Genomic DNA, 19,446 nt, shown 5'->3' with positions numbered 1-19,446 from the left:
AGAGGTCAGTTTAGAGGGTGGCAGAGCAGAGGTGGACGAAAGATGAGGTCTTTCTTTGAAAAGAAATCTAAATGTAGAGTGTTTAGCGCCCATTAATGAATCATGCAAACCTACAATAAAGTGTAGCACCACAGAGAAAAAACACTGAAGTATAGCAGAGATTAACATAGCGGCAGCAAGCAGTTTCACCATACTGTATCCCATATCAGAGTGATTTAATTAAGATCATTATCAGAGCTTATTTGTACACTGCATTATCTACAAGCAATATCAACCCCACCAGCTCTATTATCAAACATAATAAACGTGCTTCCGATTACACGTTAGCGACTCTACCTAATTGGGCTCCTTTGCGTAGAGAGGGTTTTTTGTTTCTCATTTCGCTAAGGCCTTAAACGGCAGGCAGATGATGTAGCATTATCAGCGAGCAGCAGCAGACTGCAGGTAAAGCAGCCTGAGCTCTTATCACTCCAGGCCTCTTATCGCCGCTCTTCTCTAGCGCCTTTTGAAGGTCTCGCCTGCGCTGCAGCCTGTAATAGATCTCCTCTGCAGAAGGCGGACGCTAGCGTGGGCCGCGCCCCCTCGCCCCCGCCCTCACCCCACTCACCCCCGCCACACAATTGGGCCGAAGAACAGGTCAATCTCCCATGTTGGGATGCTTCTGGATGGAGAAAAAAAAAACTGCGTGTTGTCCTTCTCAGCAGACTGGTTTTGTGCTCAAACTGCTTCACCCCCTCCCCCACTTAAACTATAACCCCCCGCCCCCCGCACAAAAAAAAAGGAAAAAACCTGTTTGAAGTATTTTGTCCTGGATTGCATTAGGCAGCCTGAAATTAATCTACCATTACGGAGAAAATTTAAGACTCTAAAGCTTTAAGGGTGGCGGCAATAAAATAGTTTAACTGCTCTACTGAAAACATGATTGGTTGAAGGCAGCCACGGAGCATTTTATCATGTGCTAATAAGGAGACTGGGAGGAGAGAATGGGGAAATGAAGAGGTAGAAAAGAGCGCAGAGCTGCTAACACTGCTAACACTTAAACTACATAAAAAACACACGAGACTGCGGTCAGTGGGATATAGCACAGGCTTTAGAAAACTAAATAGTAAATATGTGGCTTTGCATATCTGCATATCATTACAGTCACAACAAAACTGTGTACCACCAAAATGCTAACTTTCTAGGAGTTCTTAAGTAAGGATGCAGATAATTGTTCAAAACAAAAACACACAATTTCATGATGCAAAGCACCACTTTTATAAAGTACTAGTGCTGATAACGCTGATACTAACTTCTTGTAGTTAGTATTCCTACTAAATGTGAGTGAGTGAGTGAGTGAATGAGTTACAAGCCAGGTCCATGAGCTGCTCTGCATCTAAAAGTCTATTTTTATTCATACTCTAGAGGAGTACAATGTTTGGGCAAGTCTGGGCTACTACACTAAAATGTCAAAGTTTTATTCATCTTATCGCATTTGTAGCCATCCAAAATAAATGTAGTCCTGATAGATTTAGTCTACATGTTATTACTGCATATATATTGGCATTAACAGTTTTGTATATGAAAAATATTGGATATCAGCACCAGTCCAGAATTCCCATATCAATGCATTTTTAACTTTAATGTACATTAATGCAGAGATTTTATTTAAAGTAATTTTGGACCATTGTGACAGCAATAATATCTGAGCACTAGATATTATTTGAGCACCAGTCTGATTACAAGCTGTTGTCAGGTACAGTACATTTAGATGTGCTTGCCAAACAGCATAGGGCTTTTTTGCATTTGAGGATAGCAATGTTCTTTGGGCTATGGATTTTGGTTGAAATAATGTATATTAATGCATCTGTTGCAATTGTAAACCAATTGATTTATTATATAACAGTGCTCTGCACTTTTCCTGCACAGTTCTGCACTTTGTAGACAATAAGAGACTTGAGGTGACTATTATGGCCACACCATATGACAGGTCAGTGGTATCTTACAACAGGAAAAAAGTGGGGTAGTGCTGCAGTGGTACAACAGGACTTTGTACTAATTCTGAAACTCATTTACACTTATTTAAGGTACAGGAAAACATAGCTTTGAACTGATCTTCTCAGGTCAACAACCTTCAAATGTTTGTCGTATCATCATAGTCGTGTCTTTAATTTTTGTCGTAGAATCATAAAATATGCACCAGCCATACATTTCATTGCAGGGGTTAATAAGGAAGCATTCACTTTGTAAAGGTGTTTTCCCTCCGCACTTTCAAAAACAAGAACCGACCCAAACATGAACCAACTGAACTTACAACTAGTTCTAATTTATGTCCCACCCGCTCAAGCAACAACTGGAACAATTTACAACCACAACTAATGTCACCATTGGTTCACAGTTGTGTTTTAATACATCATAAGGCTATCAGAATCACAATAAGATATTTTGTTTACAGAGACCAAATCAGAATGTTTGTAAACATGATGGTATTTGTGGTCATTTTAAGTTACTCTAAAGCATCTAATTTGACCAATTAGCCAAGCTGCTTGCCAGTAAGCTTAACTTTTTGGCTGATATAAAATGACATGCATAGCGTATTGTCTCTGCCCGCTTTTCAAAGTTGGAAAATGAGAAAAACATCATTAAAATCCTTTATATATGTGGGTAAATTTGACAATATGGCCTTTTCAATTATTGCCAGTGTTTTGTCTGTTACATTTGAATTTACAATGTATATGTCTATCTGTCTGCCTTGTGCTGGACTGGCGACCTGTCCAGGGTGTTTCCTCACTTCTGCCCAATGACTGCTGGGATACGCTCCAGCATCGACCCAGAAGGATAAGCGGTTTAGAAAATGTGTGTGTGTGTTTGAATTTACTGTAAAATGTGCTGCTGTGCAGTTCTGTGATGACTAGATGCAAGTTGTCCATTCAGAATTACAGTCTACCATTATGTTTACAAACATTTTGATCTATAGGAACAAATTTTCATATTGTGATTGTGATAGCCTTGTGATATATTAAAACTCTGAACTACTGATGGGACATAGTTAAGCATTATTTTGTTCAAAATTATTTCCATTTGTTGAATATAAATAGCCATTTTATTTACTATTCAAAATGACCAGTGAATTTACACGTGTCTTCTTAGTGCAGGGGTTTTGAACTAAAAGGGCCATTATTAAAAATTCTCAGCAAATCTGTAGGCCAGCTGTGTTTTTGTTTTATTTTTACTTATATTTTTGCCATGACCCAAACTGGCCATTGTTTATTCAAAATATGCCAAAACTGCAGCAGCGAAATAGGCATTGAATACTTATTTACCAATAATTCTAAATAAAAATAACATGTTTTGGTAGTTTTTATAAAACTGCCTACTAGAAACCAGGCTTCTTTTCTTTTTGTGTAACCACTGGCCTGTAGATTGTTCTTGGGGGAAGAGGGCCAGAATGCACACTAAGTTACAGTGCATGCTGGGCACTGTAGTGCATCTCAGGGTGAAACAGACTAATAAGAATAGGACTGTGTCACAGGATGATTTGGTCTTTGTTTTGTGTAACTAGGGACCATTCTGCCTCACAAAATGTGCATGTATCGTTTCACCACGGATTTTAAAAGTATGTTTTAGCCAAAACCTTACCGCAAAACTACTGTAAAACAACATCTAAGGCTTATGTATCTGTAACCATTTCAAAAGCAATAAATGCTTTGGATGTCTGGTTCTTATCACCACTGCTGTGAACAGTCAGACAGTTTGGAACATCTCATATTAAACCACTCTGAATTACTTTGTTTACATCTTAATGGTTTAATAATGCAGGAATACCACGGCTGTGGAAAAATGTACATACTGAACAGAGGCAGTTACTCCTCCACCTGCGTAGTAGTCTTGTATGTAACTGCTTATGATGTAGCAGTCTGGCACCAAGGCTATGGATAAGGCATATCTTATAAGGCCACTATTCAGTAGAGCAGATTTTTGAAGGCACGGTGCAGTGCCCTGCGGCAGTGTCAGAGGGCTAACAGAGAGAGCTGTACAGAGTGCTGAAGGCTGACAACGCTGATGTGAGTGCTCTGCTGTTAGCTCAGACTGGTGGCTCAGTCTACAGGGCCTTTTGGTTTATGTGAGGAACAGGGTCAACCCAGGTACACACACACACACACACACACACACACACACACACACAGGTTCCTCGTTAGAGCCGACGGGGGAATATGCATGTCAGCAAACAGTGGCTGGGAGCAGGAATGGAGTGTGAGAGCAGGGCAGCCCGTCGCATTTCTCAGCTGACTTTGCAGAGTAATGAGGCGAATACAAACATGTTTCACGGGCTCAGCCTCAGCCGAAGGTGTTTTCCATGAAATGTCTGGCTAATCGTGGCAGAGAAAAACCCACCAAAAACCAAACGGCATTTCTGAACAAAGTGCTTTCAGCTACAGACAGTGAGCGGTAGACAATTTAACTGCTGCACAGTCTCTGATCTATAGGTTAAAGCTGGAGAAATATACCCATCATGATCTGAACTAACACACAGCATCAGGACCAACAAAAATGGTCTTGACATTCTAACGGGCTTTTCATCAAGTTTAATTTTTCTTCAAGCTTCTCTTCTAAACCCAAAGGGTAAAAACATTTCTTTTTGGTTACTGAGTTTAAGGTAAAATTTAGAGTTATACTTAAATAAATAATTAAATTAATTAAATAAATTATAATAAATTAATAAATCTTATTATATATTATTGGTTACATTAAATTAACTTCATTAACTACACTAAATGTACATTACATTAAACTACATTACCGTGCAGTACTGTAAAGAAGTCAGATACCATCCTTTGTTTATTAAAATTCCAGTTAAAGTGTTTTTTAAGAACGAGTTATTCATTTTTCAGGAGATATTTCTGAGGAGGTTAGAATCCACCTATATACAGAAGGGAAAAGTCAAAGAACAATAAGTGGAAAAAAAGGAACTTTCAAAACTCGAGATCAAAAAATTATTAAACAGACACAAAAATGTAATTCCAACAAAAACGCAAAACCTGATCGGCCACCAACACTGTCACTTTCAGATAAACAGTATTTAAAGCTTCCATCATTTGATCAGAGAGAGGAGAAAATCAAGCTCCTCTTTTGCTTCAGATCTGAAAAAAATGAACTGGTGTTTCTGTTCATCCTTCCACTGTGAGAAGACAACTCAGTGCTATGGGTCTGAAAGGATGTGTAGCTGTCAAGAAGACGTTACTGAGACAAGGAAGTAAAGAAAAAAAAAAAGAAACTTTTGCAATCACACGAAGAAGCTGCTGGTGTTCTCAGACAAATGGACTGGCCACCCCAGAGTCCAGACCTCAACATCACTGAATGGGATTATGGAGATGCTGAAAATGCAACCAGCTTCTAAGACAGAAGGTATACAGGGTGATTCAAAAAGATTCATCTGATTTCAAAACAATTTATTTTACTTGTAAATCATTACAGAACTATGCAATTGAAAAGTAAATTGTAAATGGTTTAAGTGAGCATAAAGTTTATAATGTAATGTACAAGTGCTCAATATGACCTGCTAAAGAGATCACATTAACTCTGGTGACACCAGCTTCCTGTCCCCTAATTAAAGGACTTAAATATTCATTCTGCATTATAGAAACTCTAAGGCTCTCCCCAGCACTACATATGGGCAAGGGCAGAAGGATATACCAACAGAAAGCTAGCGAACCTCACTCCTCAACCTTCCACTGAGCACTGTGTTTAGATCAGCTCCATTGTTACTGAAATACTGAGCAGTTTGCAACAAAGAGGAGAACGAAAAAGGAGTTTCGACATAAGACGCAAGCCCTTATTTGAAACGCGCCTTAGATGATTTCAAAAGGGCTGGCTTTTAAAAGCAGCGTTCAGCCGTCTGCAGTGTAACAGCAGTGCGGCCACAGACAGCAGACTGGGCTGATCCCACCGTTAGAAGTGACAGACCCCCATAAAGTGGTTTGTAATTGTGGTGATTCTGGAAGCAGATGAAAAGTGTCCCTGTTTTTCAGCAGCTTGACTTAATGGAAAGGCAGGGGTGCTGCTGGATACAGACCTAAATTGAGGCAATTATTTGATGGTGAGAAAGAAAACCTCTATCTGATTCACTATCTGAGTCACATCAAGTATACGCTGAAATGTGTTGAAAATTGATTCCAAAGAGCAGTGATAGCGGCTAAACAACTAAACAACTAAGCCTTCTTTTTGTTTCATCACTTTTAGAGGCTTGCTTGGCTCCAGTTGCAGTTAGCTCCATGCTCTTTGATAGTGCAGATGGGCTTTACATAGGAACTTTCAGAGACTGGAGGCAAGTTCCAACCTATGTTAACCCTTTTGAAGATGCGTGTGTTGTTGCACAATGCTACGAGCTACTAAAGCTAGTGCTTTTTGAAGTGTATTTTTACCAGTGTAACAGTTGGGGGAAGACAAACTGCAGTGTTTACCGGGCTCCGGCGCTCACTGAAGCAGTCGGGCGCTCGCCTTTTGAAGTAAATAAATTCTGCTTATTTCTTCGTTCGCAGACACCCTCCTGCCTTGTTTGTTGCGAGGACCAACAAGTGCAGTTTACAGCAGATTTACATTTAAAAGGGGCCCCCGCATGCAGTGGAAAATAAGTGTTGATTCGGAGGAATATCAGCTGTGAAATCGATTGAGGTTGCGCGGCGCTCCGGAGCAGGCGGGCTGCGGCCAGCCCAGGCCCTTCTAGCCACAGCTACGGGCTACTTCAAAAGGCAATTAGTCCGATTTCACATTCCCCGGCAGCTGAATAATTTCGTGTAATTTTCAGCAGTGCTGGATGGAGGCCAAGTTTTGCTGGAAAGCGCCTAGCCCGCCTCTCCCCTCTTTTTCCCTCTCTTTTCCCCTCCTGATTCCCCCCCTGCTCCCTCCTCGGCCCCCTGTCTTTCCCCCAGTGCCTCCCCTCTCTCGCACTGGTGATAATTTGGAAATCCTGTTAAAACATGGCTGTCCTAATTACACGCGGAGCAGCACGCGCTGTCGCCTTTACCCAGCCTCACTCCCACTGGGCCTAAGTCACCTGTGGCCCCTACACACACACATACATACACACACACCCACCGACCACACACCCCTCCTAGTGCCTCTTACTAATTTCATCTTAGTACAGTGCTGTCAGACATCTCCCCCGTCTGGGCGCTTTTAATCGATTAGCTGAATGTCTCTATAATACATCAGCAGCTGCCAGGCAGAGGGGAATCAGCACTGAGACAGTTTAATTACTGTACCTGTGTACCAGCATAAAAAAAGCAAGCATCTTCACTGCCCAGCACGTTCTGCTGCCCCAGAGCCAGGGCACTGCTCTCCTTCCTTTGACCCTCACTGGACTCTGCTGGACATCACCACACAGAGCAAAGCCAGAAAAGGTGAATACAAGCAGCCGAAAGCACACAAATGAAGTACACTTATACAGTGCTTATTTCGTAGGTGTCTGTTTACGGCAATTTGTCTGTGAGATCTACATTAAATCACAGTAATGAAATCACCTTCCTCAGCCACGTATTTAACATTCTGCTTTAATCACTGCTATTAAGTCACACTGCTGATGCAGAGTAAGATGCAAATATCATGCAGAACGATTTGGCACTAAATCCAAAACTAATTTCCACTCATGATGCCTTTTGAGTGAGTTAAACAGGCATTCATTACCGACAGCGAACAAAAAAGAGGCTAGGGCAGTAAAATACTAAAATCTATAGAAACCCAGGCTAACTTCGATCGCCTCTGACCGGCTCACGCTTAACGCGGCTTGTGTGTGTACGGCCAAGTGTTCCGCCGCCTATAAATATGCTCTCGCGTCAGATATTTCTCTGTGGCTGTGTCTGCCTAGCATAAATAATTACAAACTAAAAGGCTTGAATCATTATGGGGCAGCTGCCAGTGATTGATACGTGTACAGGCTATGAGAGGGCTGGAGGAGAAAGAGAACAGACAGTCCACTTTAGAAAGTGTCTACCGAATTGATTTAACAAGTTTAATGTGTGCATCAATGTGGGACTATTACTGGTCGTAAGCCTCAGTGATGCTATTTGTTCGACTGGCAAAATACTGCTCTTTAGAATGAGTGCATTAAGTCTAAAATTGCAGAGAAAACCCTATTACAACTTTATTGCTGGTAAATTGGAACCAAACGTTGTCTGTATTTCAATTATTCTGAGTTACCCAAGAAATAAATCGATTTTGTATAGGCTCAATCACAGAGACAGTGATGAGAAACGGCTTATTACACCCTGGCAAACCAAGGCTGGTCTTTTGTTTTTCCCCTCAGCAATTTTCAAGAAATTGTCAATTAAGGACTTTCTTTCTCCTCCCTTATTGGGCTCCGGGAGCACATCGGCCTGTGCTGGAGCAATCGCCATGCATCTTGTATGGCTGGGCACCATTCTCAATGCTTGTTTGGGTTTTAAATTTTAATCTAGCCCTCCTACGCCCTGTGTGTCAACAAAAACTCACCCAGTGTGACATGGAGAATAATCATTACGTAGCTCATCTCCTGTCTGCGTGCAAGCTCCCCCAGAAAGCCTGCATGCTGCGCGCTGGCAGAGCACTGCTGAGGTCATGTGGCCTGCAACTCAAAGCCACTGTATTAAGACAGACATTTTCCCCATTCCTGCACACCTGCACCCCAAATCGCAATGTGCTGGAGGAAGGACGTTTTTTGAATGGAAAGATCTCTATTTTCTGACTTGCGTCTGATGGTCATAGTGTTATGGAGATCTTGTGAAATGTGAAAACCAACCTATGAAACATTCATGAGCCGAGAGAGCCAAAGCCTGCTTATAGAAATGTAACTGAACGCATAAAGCTTATGCCACATAATCGTGTCTCCAACTCGACTTGGCATCATTAAAGCATAAAAATGATGGCCTAACGATACAGCGTTTGGCCAAAAATGTCAGCCAATACTGGCCCACGGGCTTATCAGTACTGACGATCAATAGGAGTGACTCCCTGGTTAGCAACATGAAAGCAATACAAACTGAACTGGTTAATCTGAACACAAAATATCTTTAGAGTTAGAACAAAAACGTAAAATTTATCTAAGCTCCATCTTTACCATTTATTGATTTATTTCATTTTTTGTTGTTGTTTTTTTTGTTTAGAAAGTGTGAAAAATGTGTATTAAGAATTGCTGTGGATAGACTTTGTAGAGAGCTACAGTGGCCAAAAATAATAATAATAACAATAATAATAATATGTCCAGAGACACCAATTACACACGTGTGATTTTAATTCTAAATATGCAAGCCTTAATATCAATTTCACATAAAGTGATGTTTCAATTTCAGGCGTTTTAAGGAACACACAGGCACGCAGAGAATGTTGCCCAGGCCTTGTGGGACTGCGAAAGAAGCAGTCACATGAAGCAAATGGAATAAGAGAAGCCACATTACACAGAGCCTGGAGATACAGCTGCCTCACATCCAAGCAATGCAAATTCAAACCGACCAGTACAGACAAAAAACCAACAAACCCACGGCGGAGTTTAATTAAAGGATCTGCATAATTTGAATGTTGTAAACAGAGAGAGAGAGCGAGAGAGAGAAAGTTCAAAATCAAAATGATGCCTTGAAGTTGATATCATTTAATGGCATCAGCTCTTTTTATAGCTCCGTCTCCGGCGGAGAGCTGCCACGACACGCAGACGACGCAGGAAACACTGATCTCCTCTATGTTAAGACAAACGACACTCTCAGCCCCCTCGCCCCCCCCAGTCCTTAAAATTAAGGCTCTCTCTGCTAAGATGCATCTCCTTCATACAGGGACGAGGCGACACCCAAACAAATCAGAGAGGAAGAAAAGAGAGGCGTTATTAATCAGGGGAACATGCTCTCCCTGACCCGCTCAAAACAATGGCAATGTATGCCAGAGGATTTACCCAGCCTCTTCTTGGCACACAAAGCTTCCTTTAGCTGTAATTGGCTTGGCAGCTTAGGAACTGATAGTAAAAGGCAGGATGTGTAATACCGCTGACATTATTAACACCGTGCACTTCTGTCCTCTGAGTCTAGGAGCTGCACATGGTGTACAGCGACTGTGTTACGGCTGCACGCAACATAAATATAAAACTAAAATAAATTAAAACAACTTACTGTTAACAAGATCTCCAAAATGGTAAATTAGAAAAAAGAAAAAATGTTTTTTAACTTAAATGTACACATTAATGTAATGGGATTTCATTCCCAGTAATATTAGACCATTTCTGTTTATCAGATTGTCATGTAATGTTCACACAATGTAAAGGGTCAAAAAAAATTATAGTTACAAAGTTTTCTTACAGTATATACAGTTCTTTAAAACCACTGTCTCATATCTGTTGAGTGCTTTGTTTGAAGGTAGCTAAACTGTGGTGAAATGTATAGTGTTAATACTGACAAAGCAAAACTAAAAAACACAAAACAAGACAAAGTAAAACAAACAAGAACACACACTGAAGTTGCTAGAGTGCTAACAGTGCCCCGATGTGGAGCATCTTTAGTCTGCTGAACGTGAGTGAGTGAGTGTGAGTGAGTGAGTGTGAGTGAGTGAGTGAGTGTGAGTGAGTGAGTGAGTGAGTGAGTGAGTGAGTGAGTGAGTGAGTGAGTGAGTGTGAGTGAGTGAGTGAGTAAGTGAGTGAGTGAGTGAGTGAGTGAGTGAGTGAGTGAGTGAGTGAGTGAGTGAGTGAGTGAGTGTGTGAGTGAGTGAATGACACTAGGTCCATGAGGTGCTTGGCATCTAAAAATGACAAAATTATAAACTGTAAGCAGAGTAAATTTAGTAATGTCTATGTATTATGCTAAAATTGAAAATGTTCTAGTTCAGTTTGGTCTCCAACTAGGCTAACAGACTAGGCTTATCTTTGTCTAGGAAACTGCTCCACAATAACAGAGTAATTACATTGTGTTTGGCGGCTGGAGCCTTTTCAGCAGTCTCTAACCTGTTTCAACAAGAAAGCGTTCATACTGTACGTTATTGTAATATTGAACCAAGGCGAAGAGCAGGTTATTCAATAGTCTATTTTCAAAGACGAAAGAGTGTCCTCCGAGTCTCTTAAACTAAAGTATCTCACATCCAGCTGTGGCCAAGTCTCTCGTCAAATCTATATTTCATTAACAGTTTAGAGAGGACTCTGGAATTCCAGTTAATTGTGTCGATTTTCACTGGCTCCTGTCTTATTATCTCCCATAGAAAATGTGAAAAATTCTACAATAAGATTGGACTGGAAACTACAAATGAATCTTGGGTCATAGGGGATTGATAAAGCGTAAATTAAGTAATTTTCTCTGAGGTGCTGTCCAACCGAGATTTTCAGGGCGAGGACGGTGCGACAAGGAGAAATCCGTGTTATTTATAATTACTTAAAACAAGCAACAAATTCCATCAAATGCTGCTTGCAATTCAGCCGGGGACTTCAAACACAGACTCCTATCAAGAAGCTACTTGTGGCAAGAGCTTTGGCAACCAAAAACAATGAATTTCATGTATTATTCATGCGTGCATATACATTCTCATTAGCGGTGGCCACCATGTGAAGGCAGATAGCGTGATTGAGTGGGGGTTGGGGGAGAGGCTGAGGCGCTGTCGGAGGCCTTGGGCTATCTGCTGATTGACTGGGCTTTGGTCCCAGTGCTGCTGACCGCCAGCCTCAGAGATGGACACACAGCAGAGAGCAGAGGCACCCCTGCAAGCCTGCAGCTGGGCACCATGTTTGGACTCCACAGTGGGGCTACAGCCAACCTGGATCATGTAAGTGTATACTGTAGAAATGCTAGTACGCTATACTGCGTTAGAGCACCACCAGAGCTGTTATGCATGACTCAATAGGGTCAAGTGGCAACATTTCACCTTCCTCATGTGTCCTGCATGTGGCCTGCCCCAGTGTCAAAACAATCAACACCTCAACAGGCGGGTAATGCAGGGAGAAGAAAGAAAAAAATCCCCCACACTAGCCAGCGTTATCAAACTAGCTTATTATAGATATTAATGAATAAAACGGGTGACCGAAAACTGTTAGTCATGCGTTGAGATAGCAATAGCTAAACGCTTCACGCATGAATCGCTCGGTTTTTGAGCGGGTGCTGGCGCGTCTCGACCCTGCCGCTCTCGCCCTGCACCCGGGCTGCCACTAAATGCTAAAAATCCATTGGTTTCGATATGAAGCCCTTTTGTGACAGCAAGCAAACGGGCTGATTAAGCCGAGCGGGGGCTACTGAGGGGCAGAAAATGGTGTGATTAAATTGGATGATTAGGGGAGTCATTTGTGTCCTGCAAGGGGGAGGAACAGTGGCAAACACGGATGAGGGCAGCTGCCTCCGTGACCTTCCTCTCAAATCTTAACAGCTCACGCACTTCACTGAGCCCTCATGCCGCCCGCTGCAGAGTGTTAGCATTAGTGTTAACGTTTCAACGGCATAAATCAGTGCTTGGTTCATAGGAGCTAAAGCACATAGCTTTAAAGGACATAGAACTTAGTGAAGATGGAGAGGCTCCTCTCATGTCGCATTAGCCTGTAAACACATGAAATAATACAGCCGTCGTGACATTTTAAAAGCAGGATATCAAAGAAATATTTTTGACATTTTGATTCATGCAATGTTATAAAGCATCGAGACAACTTGGTTTAATTATAAAACATATTACTGCTGCTTAAGTCAAGCCAATTAAATTTGATTGGATACTTTCTTTATTCAACAAGCTCTTTTCATGTCATTCTAATTTACTGTCAAAGCAGCCTGAATATTGGAAACTAAATTATTTACTACAGCCCATAAGCCAATAATGCTCCATTTGTCTCATACTGAGAGGGACTGGACTAACAAGATTATTAAGGACATTACTTGTAATAGTGGATGCCCTTCACTTTATTTGAGGCTCACGCTGTGCTTTCAGACGCTGCACTTCAAAAGAGCGCCACTCCATCCTGAGAGCAAGTCTGTCAGCCAGCCAAGTCCGCCAAGCTTAGACGCGCATACAGGTACAATCACATGCCACTGAAATACAATCAGGTCTAAAGGCATATGAAAAATGTCTGTAATCAGAAGCAATACAACTATGATCAGATAATGATTCTTTTTTCCCTGTTTTCATGAGCAAAGTGCAGCATTTGTAACTCAACTGCTCTGCAGTTTGGCTTGTTGGCTCTCTTCCTGTATGGCTTCTCTTTAGTACAGTGTGAAGTAAAGGCATGGTGATTTGTAATACTTTGTGCAGATATTAGCCACAGCTGACTACAGGTTCAGTCACAGAGCTGGAAACACTTCCATATTCATTTCAACTGTCTCCCTGATTTATTTCTCCATTATTGGACCATTTGCAAAAGGACTAATTACCCCCAGCCAGGCTGCAGGAGGTATAGAGCTGACATCCATATAGCACGAGTATAACAGGCCAATGAGAATAAAAGCATTTAGCCATATATCATCATAGAGCACTTCGATTTGGTGAGGAACAATGATCATTTTCTTCTGCTGGCAGAAGTTTTGCACTGCTTCTGCTGAGAAAATGCAGGCCTTGCTAGAGATAAACACACACAAAGATTCACGCGCAAACACACAGCGGTGTGCACAACACACACCCCAGGACCCACAAACACACTCACAAACAAGGCTATTGGGAAACTGAAGGCACCCTGGAGGGCTGTCTCACACAGCTACTGCCAACACTGGCTTTGTTGTCTCCATTCGGAAGAGAAATAGGCCATTAAAAGTGTAGTCGCACACAAGTGCTCTATGCAGTCGCCTCGCGATTAAGACTCAACCAGTTAGCTGGGTTTGTGCATCCCAAAGAAAATCTTGCACAATGAAAAGGTCTAATTTAATAAGAAAATTACAGGCTTTTTTCCGCCATACCACAGTGGTACATCCCTGTTTCTCTATTTAATGGCAATCTATTCATGAGCAAAGTATGTACACTGTTCACTGTTATTAAAACACATTGTTCGACAACAATGCTTCCTCAAGCTGTTTCTGCCAGCTGAAAAAAAGAGGGAGAAGGTGTACAAGTAATTGTTTCCATGGTAATTACTACTTTCTTTGGTGTGCACTGGAAAATAAAGAAAATAACACAAACATGCCCACAGCCTCCTCACAGCCAAAAGCAATTTCCTCTTCTAAATTTAGTTATGCAAAGCCTATGGGCATCATCAGCATTTAGTAATTAGTTTTATAATTACTGCTGTTTTGCTCACTGTCATTCAATTTTTCTTACACCACGACTGGGGACTGGAACATCTCACACTCACAGCTGGGCAAATTACAATCCATTTATACAGTGAGAAATATCAGGGAGGCTATTTATTTATTTATTTATTTATTTATTTTACCCAAGATGCTCTGCTTCGCATGGTGCAGCACCTTTGAGCTTGCCATTTTCCAGGTCCAGGACACAGGAATGAAAAAAGCTCTTTCAGAGTTGTGAGAGTCCATTGTGATGTAAAACGCCATTAATTCCCTCATTACCATTAACAATGAGTGTAGCACAGTGGGCACCCGGAGAGAGCACTTTAATCAATGCCCTACTCACTGCCAACCTGCTCCACCAAAGGAGTGCATCCAGGACTAAAGAGTGACTGGTCCATTACTTTATCCACTGGTCAAAAGCTTTAATGAGCTCACCCTGTTGACTGCATTTGATATGTTGATATGTTGTTAAATTAGAGCGGGCCGACGGCTGTGCTCAGGTGGGAACCAGTCCCGCTCACTGTAAACATGTACGCAGCAGTGCGTGCACGCATGCGTAGAGCTAAATGCCGAGCGGGAGGTCCAGGGGACATTAGAAGACTTAATGAGTGGGAGAGGGGAATGGGGGGAGGGGAGAGAAAGAAGGTCTGATGTTGCTTCAAGGTCCCTTTGGAGTTTATTGATGAAATTATGCTAATTGGGACAAGTACATGAACGTCTGGCACCAGTTCCATTCCTTCAGCCCTGGTAATGTGTGGGGAAAAAAAAAGAAAGACTGAAAATTTTATGAGTGACAAAACTGTAAAGAGAATTCATTGCTTTGGATATTATACAAAAGTTTCGGGCCCACTTAATGATATTGTCTGAAAGATGAAAAAGAGGAAGCACAAAGAAAAGAGCAAATGTTCAGTAGGCTTTTGTTTTTATAATAAACAAAGCAGCTGTAAAACAGGAGGTTTTTGGATCTCCAACCGGATGACATATCTATGCAGCGCTGCAATCACACTAGATCAAACGCTGACAACCAACGAGCATACAAAGACCTCCAGTGCTCTAATAAAGACAGTGCTGCTGAATCTCAGGTATTAATCCCAGGCAGGCGGCTCTTTCCATCAATCCGGTCCAATGACACCCCTATGCTGCTGAACAGATCAGAAACAATCTTGATGGGCAAATTCCCATCCGAATTTACAGTAGAACATAACTGATCTATTCATGCTCTGCCCACAACTCAGTTATTGTCAAAATATCTAAATGTAGAGTGCATCATTAATTTCAAATAATGTTTCTTTCGTATGGTCACACTGTTAGGATCGGTCGTATGTACCTTTTTGTGTCTTGTAGTCAAGCTAATGTTGGCATGGCGGGAAATGCATGTTTTTGTTTCCAACCTGCCTAGTTTCACTTAGAACAACACAATCCAGCTCTGATGCGAGGTATTTTAAACTGAAAACTGTAATTCAGGTACCAGCATTTCCCCTCTCACTAAATAAAACTAATGTGCCATCCAGTTTGGATGAAATACAGATATTAGGATATAACTGGCAGGCTGGCTAATGTTTGCTTCCTAGTATGTGCTCATGTTTTGAGCGCCGGTCCAATCATTGTTATAGAAGGGTGTGGCAGAGACAAGCTGACCTGTGCTGGAGGAGCAGCACGTAGTTACAGTCTTCAAACTTCTACTCACACTAGTCTTTAATCACAGAATGTCTCCAAACAAAGAAACACAAAACTGACTTTTTTGGGTGATTTTACTGAAATAAAGTGTTGTACCCATGAAGGGGATAATAAAAGACATAAAAGTGTTGTGTTTCACCCTTGCCATTTTATTATGTGGAAAAACAGCAAAAAAACACCTTCTGGATATTGTCAGGCATAAGCAATCAACTTCGTATAGCAGTAGTTCCCAACCTGGTCCACAAAGCCCTGAGACAATCCGCATTTTGGCTCCAACTCAACTCACAAAACATAGGGATGAAGAAAAAAACAGGACGTAGATCTATTTCAGCTTTTTCATAGACTTCACAGTCCAAATAGTAATTCATGTTTAAGGAACTGTTACCACATTTCCTAGACATTTCTGTAGAAATATATGCAAATTAGTCTTTGGACCAGTATGAAATGTAAAGCACTCAGTCGCAAAAAACACTGAGCCACTCTAAACATTGCCCTCTACTTGCAGTACAATTTCTCATTAGGTCCTGTATGATTTTTGCCAGTGTTCTGTTCTTGTTTAACCTCGCAACAGTTTGTGAAAAAGGCAATAGTGGGCAGAACATTGAGAGATCAATTACAGTGCAGAAGAGAGATTCTAAAACTGCCCGAATTTACGGTACAGAAGACTGACCATGAGTCCATTTACTTAACTATTGAACATTACGTCAAACTGAACACAGAAATTTAGCATAACTGTCCTCTTTTTCTGTTTTTAACCTCTAAAGTCCATTGCAAAATATGATGGAAGTTCTCCTCTGAGCCTACACAAGTCATGCCCTTCTCTACTGTAATGGAAAAGGACGTTGGCAGCATGCATGTACTCTGCTCCGTGGCTGCCTATAGGCTTGAGACACGTGAATGGCAGAGCCAGCAGCGTATAGTTTTTGGAATGTTTGTGTGAGTGTGGGTGTGAGTGTATGTGCCTGGTGAAGTGTGGCATTTTGGTGACTGCTCTCTGCTCTGCATGCATGAATAATGAATGCACAGGTGGTGGAGGGGGTCAGGAGGCCCGCGCCAGCCTCCAAACAACAGAAAGGTCATGCTTGTTTGTGCAGTGTCCTTCAACAGATGTGAAACGCCTCTGACAGAGACTAGCAAATTTCGGTTAAAATGCTCGGGAAAAAAAAAAAAATTAGTTGATGGGTCAATTACGGTAAAGGTCAACAGGCGCGGAGAGGAGAGGCAGCTCACTCGTAGGAGTTATGATAATAAATCAACTCTTGAGAAGTGGAGGTCAAATTCTTTTAGTTCAGATGCCAGTAATATCAGGAGCTTTTATTACCGATAAGCGCCCACAATCTGTGCTTTGTCACCCGTGTTTTGTATTCCAGAGAAGAGGGCTTTCATTTGAATGATGTTTGGCGACTCTGGAAGCCATCACCACAGTACAAATGCCAGCTCCTACCTGTGCTTTATTCGTATATGAATGAGAATAAGAAAAAAGAATGTTGATTTTTCTTTAAGCAAAGAGCCGTTCCTGGAGAGCAGGGAAATCTGCCAAACGCAGCTGCGCTGAGATTTCCCTAAAGGTTACAATCATCAGTTATTAGGTAGAAATGCCTTACAAGAAGTCAGCTCGGGTTTTTTCCTCAGCGAATCTGGTGTAATAACAGTCGCAGGGCCCGCCGCCACAGCTCCGCATGTAAAGTCACAGGCAAATTGATTGAAGGACTGGACTGCCAAATGAACTGGGGACTTCCATGCATCAGAAACAATATTATTTTCCTCCGGCTCACCTTGACTCATGCGCGCCAACAATCCAGAGGAGGAATGGGCCTTGCCCTCTAAGCCGCTCCACCTGATGCAATAATGCACCATATGCTTGTATTAGCATTCCCCACGTTCCCGCCTCTCTGACAGCTGCACGCCGATCAAAACGTGCTGAGCTCTTTTATCCTAAAACAATCCAGCGGGAGCTGGACAGGGAAAGCTCCACGCCGCTTTAGGTCAAGGCCATCGAGCCGCTGCGATTGGAGAATAAACACAGATTCATGGGCTTGGAGGGACCGTCGGTGGGCCGAGTATCCATTAACTCCAGTGACGCAGTGCAACACAACAGGAATCGATAGCAGGCTCTGTTCGAAATGTAGTGCAAATAAAATGGGCCCAGCTCCTGATTCAATTTAAAGTGCTGCTGTCAATGAGATGGAAGGACACAAAGCCAGTCTGATTGTCCCACTGTTTTAAAACTAACCTTGCTGAGGATTCATTAAATTATATACAGTCAATGTAATTAATACATTCCTCCACCTTGTAGCATTTTCTCTCACTGAAGATTTTCCCATCATGAATTCGCTGGTGCACTCTACACCAAATTATTCTGTATATACATTTACTCATTAAAATGCATGCAGCTCTTCAAAGCGAGACGACAATGATGCCATCTGTTGTGTGCTGGCCAGAATACACAGAACGCAGTCCCCTAAAAACGCCTGCAATTTCTCCAGTCCCCATGGCCATTCACAGCACTACAGCCTTTCCAAATCTACAGCAACCAACTGATTCTCATTTGTGCAGTAAGCCAGAAACAAATATGGTACAAAGAAATATATTAAACTTAGTCAAACTCTTTGAGAAATTATATGTGACTAACTTCAGCTGTTCTTGCTTTCCATACACGACTCCACAGACAAGTTCATGGACTACACAGAAAAACAGAGAATTCCTGTCTAACAGCACTGAATACAAAAACATTACATGTTCTTTTTGCTAATTTTCTTTAAACTTCCCCACATCTTGTATCACCTATCAATTAGCGTTAGTTGATTAACCAGGCCCATTACACACACAGTCGTTACTGCGCAACAAAGAATCCATAGTTACTGTTAAATCTATAGACTGTTTTAGTGTAGTACCATTCTCAACTAATTAGCTTTCCACGAGGCATGACAAACAGTCGTTTCCATTTCCACACTGCTGCAGTCTTTTACTCATCTATAGCCATACAGAAAATTATAACCTGAGACTGGACTTAGTGCTGAGCGGGTTTAACATTCTTCTCTTTTTATAGTGGCTATGAATAAAAATAATAATGGGTTATAGAAAGTCTCTATCTTAAGAGTAGCTATGCACTCATTTTAACAGTAAATTTCAAAACTAGAATAAAACAGAATCAGTTTAAGGCTGCAGATGGTCTCTAACCTTTGACTGAGGTGTTGGGCGGTGGTCCTTCAACGCGCAGGTTCCATGGTGGGTCCCCCTGGTTGGCGAAGTCCCTCATCTTCAGGTAGCTAATGGTGAGGCGGATGATGGAGGCTTTGTCCAGCTGGCTAGTGATGGCGCCCGGGAGCGGCAGCATCTTGGCCAGCTCATAGAACTCAAAGTTCTCCTTTCCCCGCCGCGAGCGTGCTGCATCACGAGACTTCTCCTTCCTCAGAGCCTGCAACCTGAGCGAAAGAGGAGCAGAGCATAGCAAGGCTAATGGAATAAAGGCTAAAACCAGTGAAACATACCAAACAAACTGTGTGTTAAGAATTGCTTCTGTACCAGCTGGACAAAAAAATGAAGGTGTGTTTAAAATAGATGATGAAGCACATAAGAAGCTGAGAGTGTAAATCTC

General features: G+C 41.8%; 1 protein-coding gene across 1 annotated transcript in view; it reads right to left on the bottom strand.

The window, feature by feature from the left end:
• LOC118823793 (neuronal PAS domain-containing protein 3) overlaps positions 1-19,446 on the bottom strand; it is a 280,083-nt gene that overhangs the window by 165,518 nt on the left and 95,119 nt on the right. Inside the window, exon 3 of the mRNA XM_036593608.1 lies at positions 19,029-19,273. Coding sequence (XP_036449501.1) covers positions 19,029-19,273 — 245 coding nt within the window. The remainder of the gene's footprint in view (positions 1-19,028; positions 19,274-19,446) is intronic.

Source organism: Colossoma macropomum, unplaced genomic scaffold, assembly GCF_904425465.1.
Source record: "Colossoma macropomum unplaced genomic scaffold, Colossoma_macropomum, whole genome shotgun sequence".
Lineage (NCBI taxonomy): Eukaryota > Metazoa > Chordata > Actinopteri > Characiformes > Serrasalmidae > Colossoma > Colossoma macropomum.
Note: the sequence above shows the minus strand (reverse complement) of the source record. Positions and strands in the feature narration are given on the sequence as shown.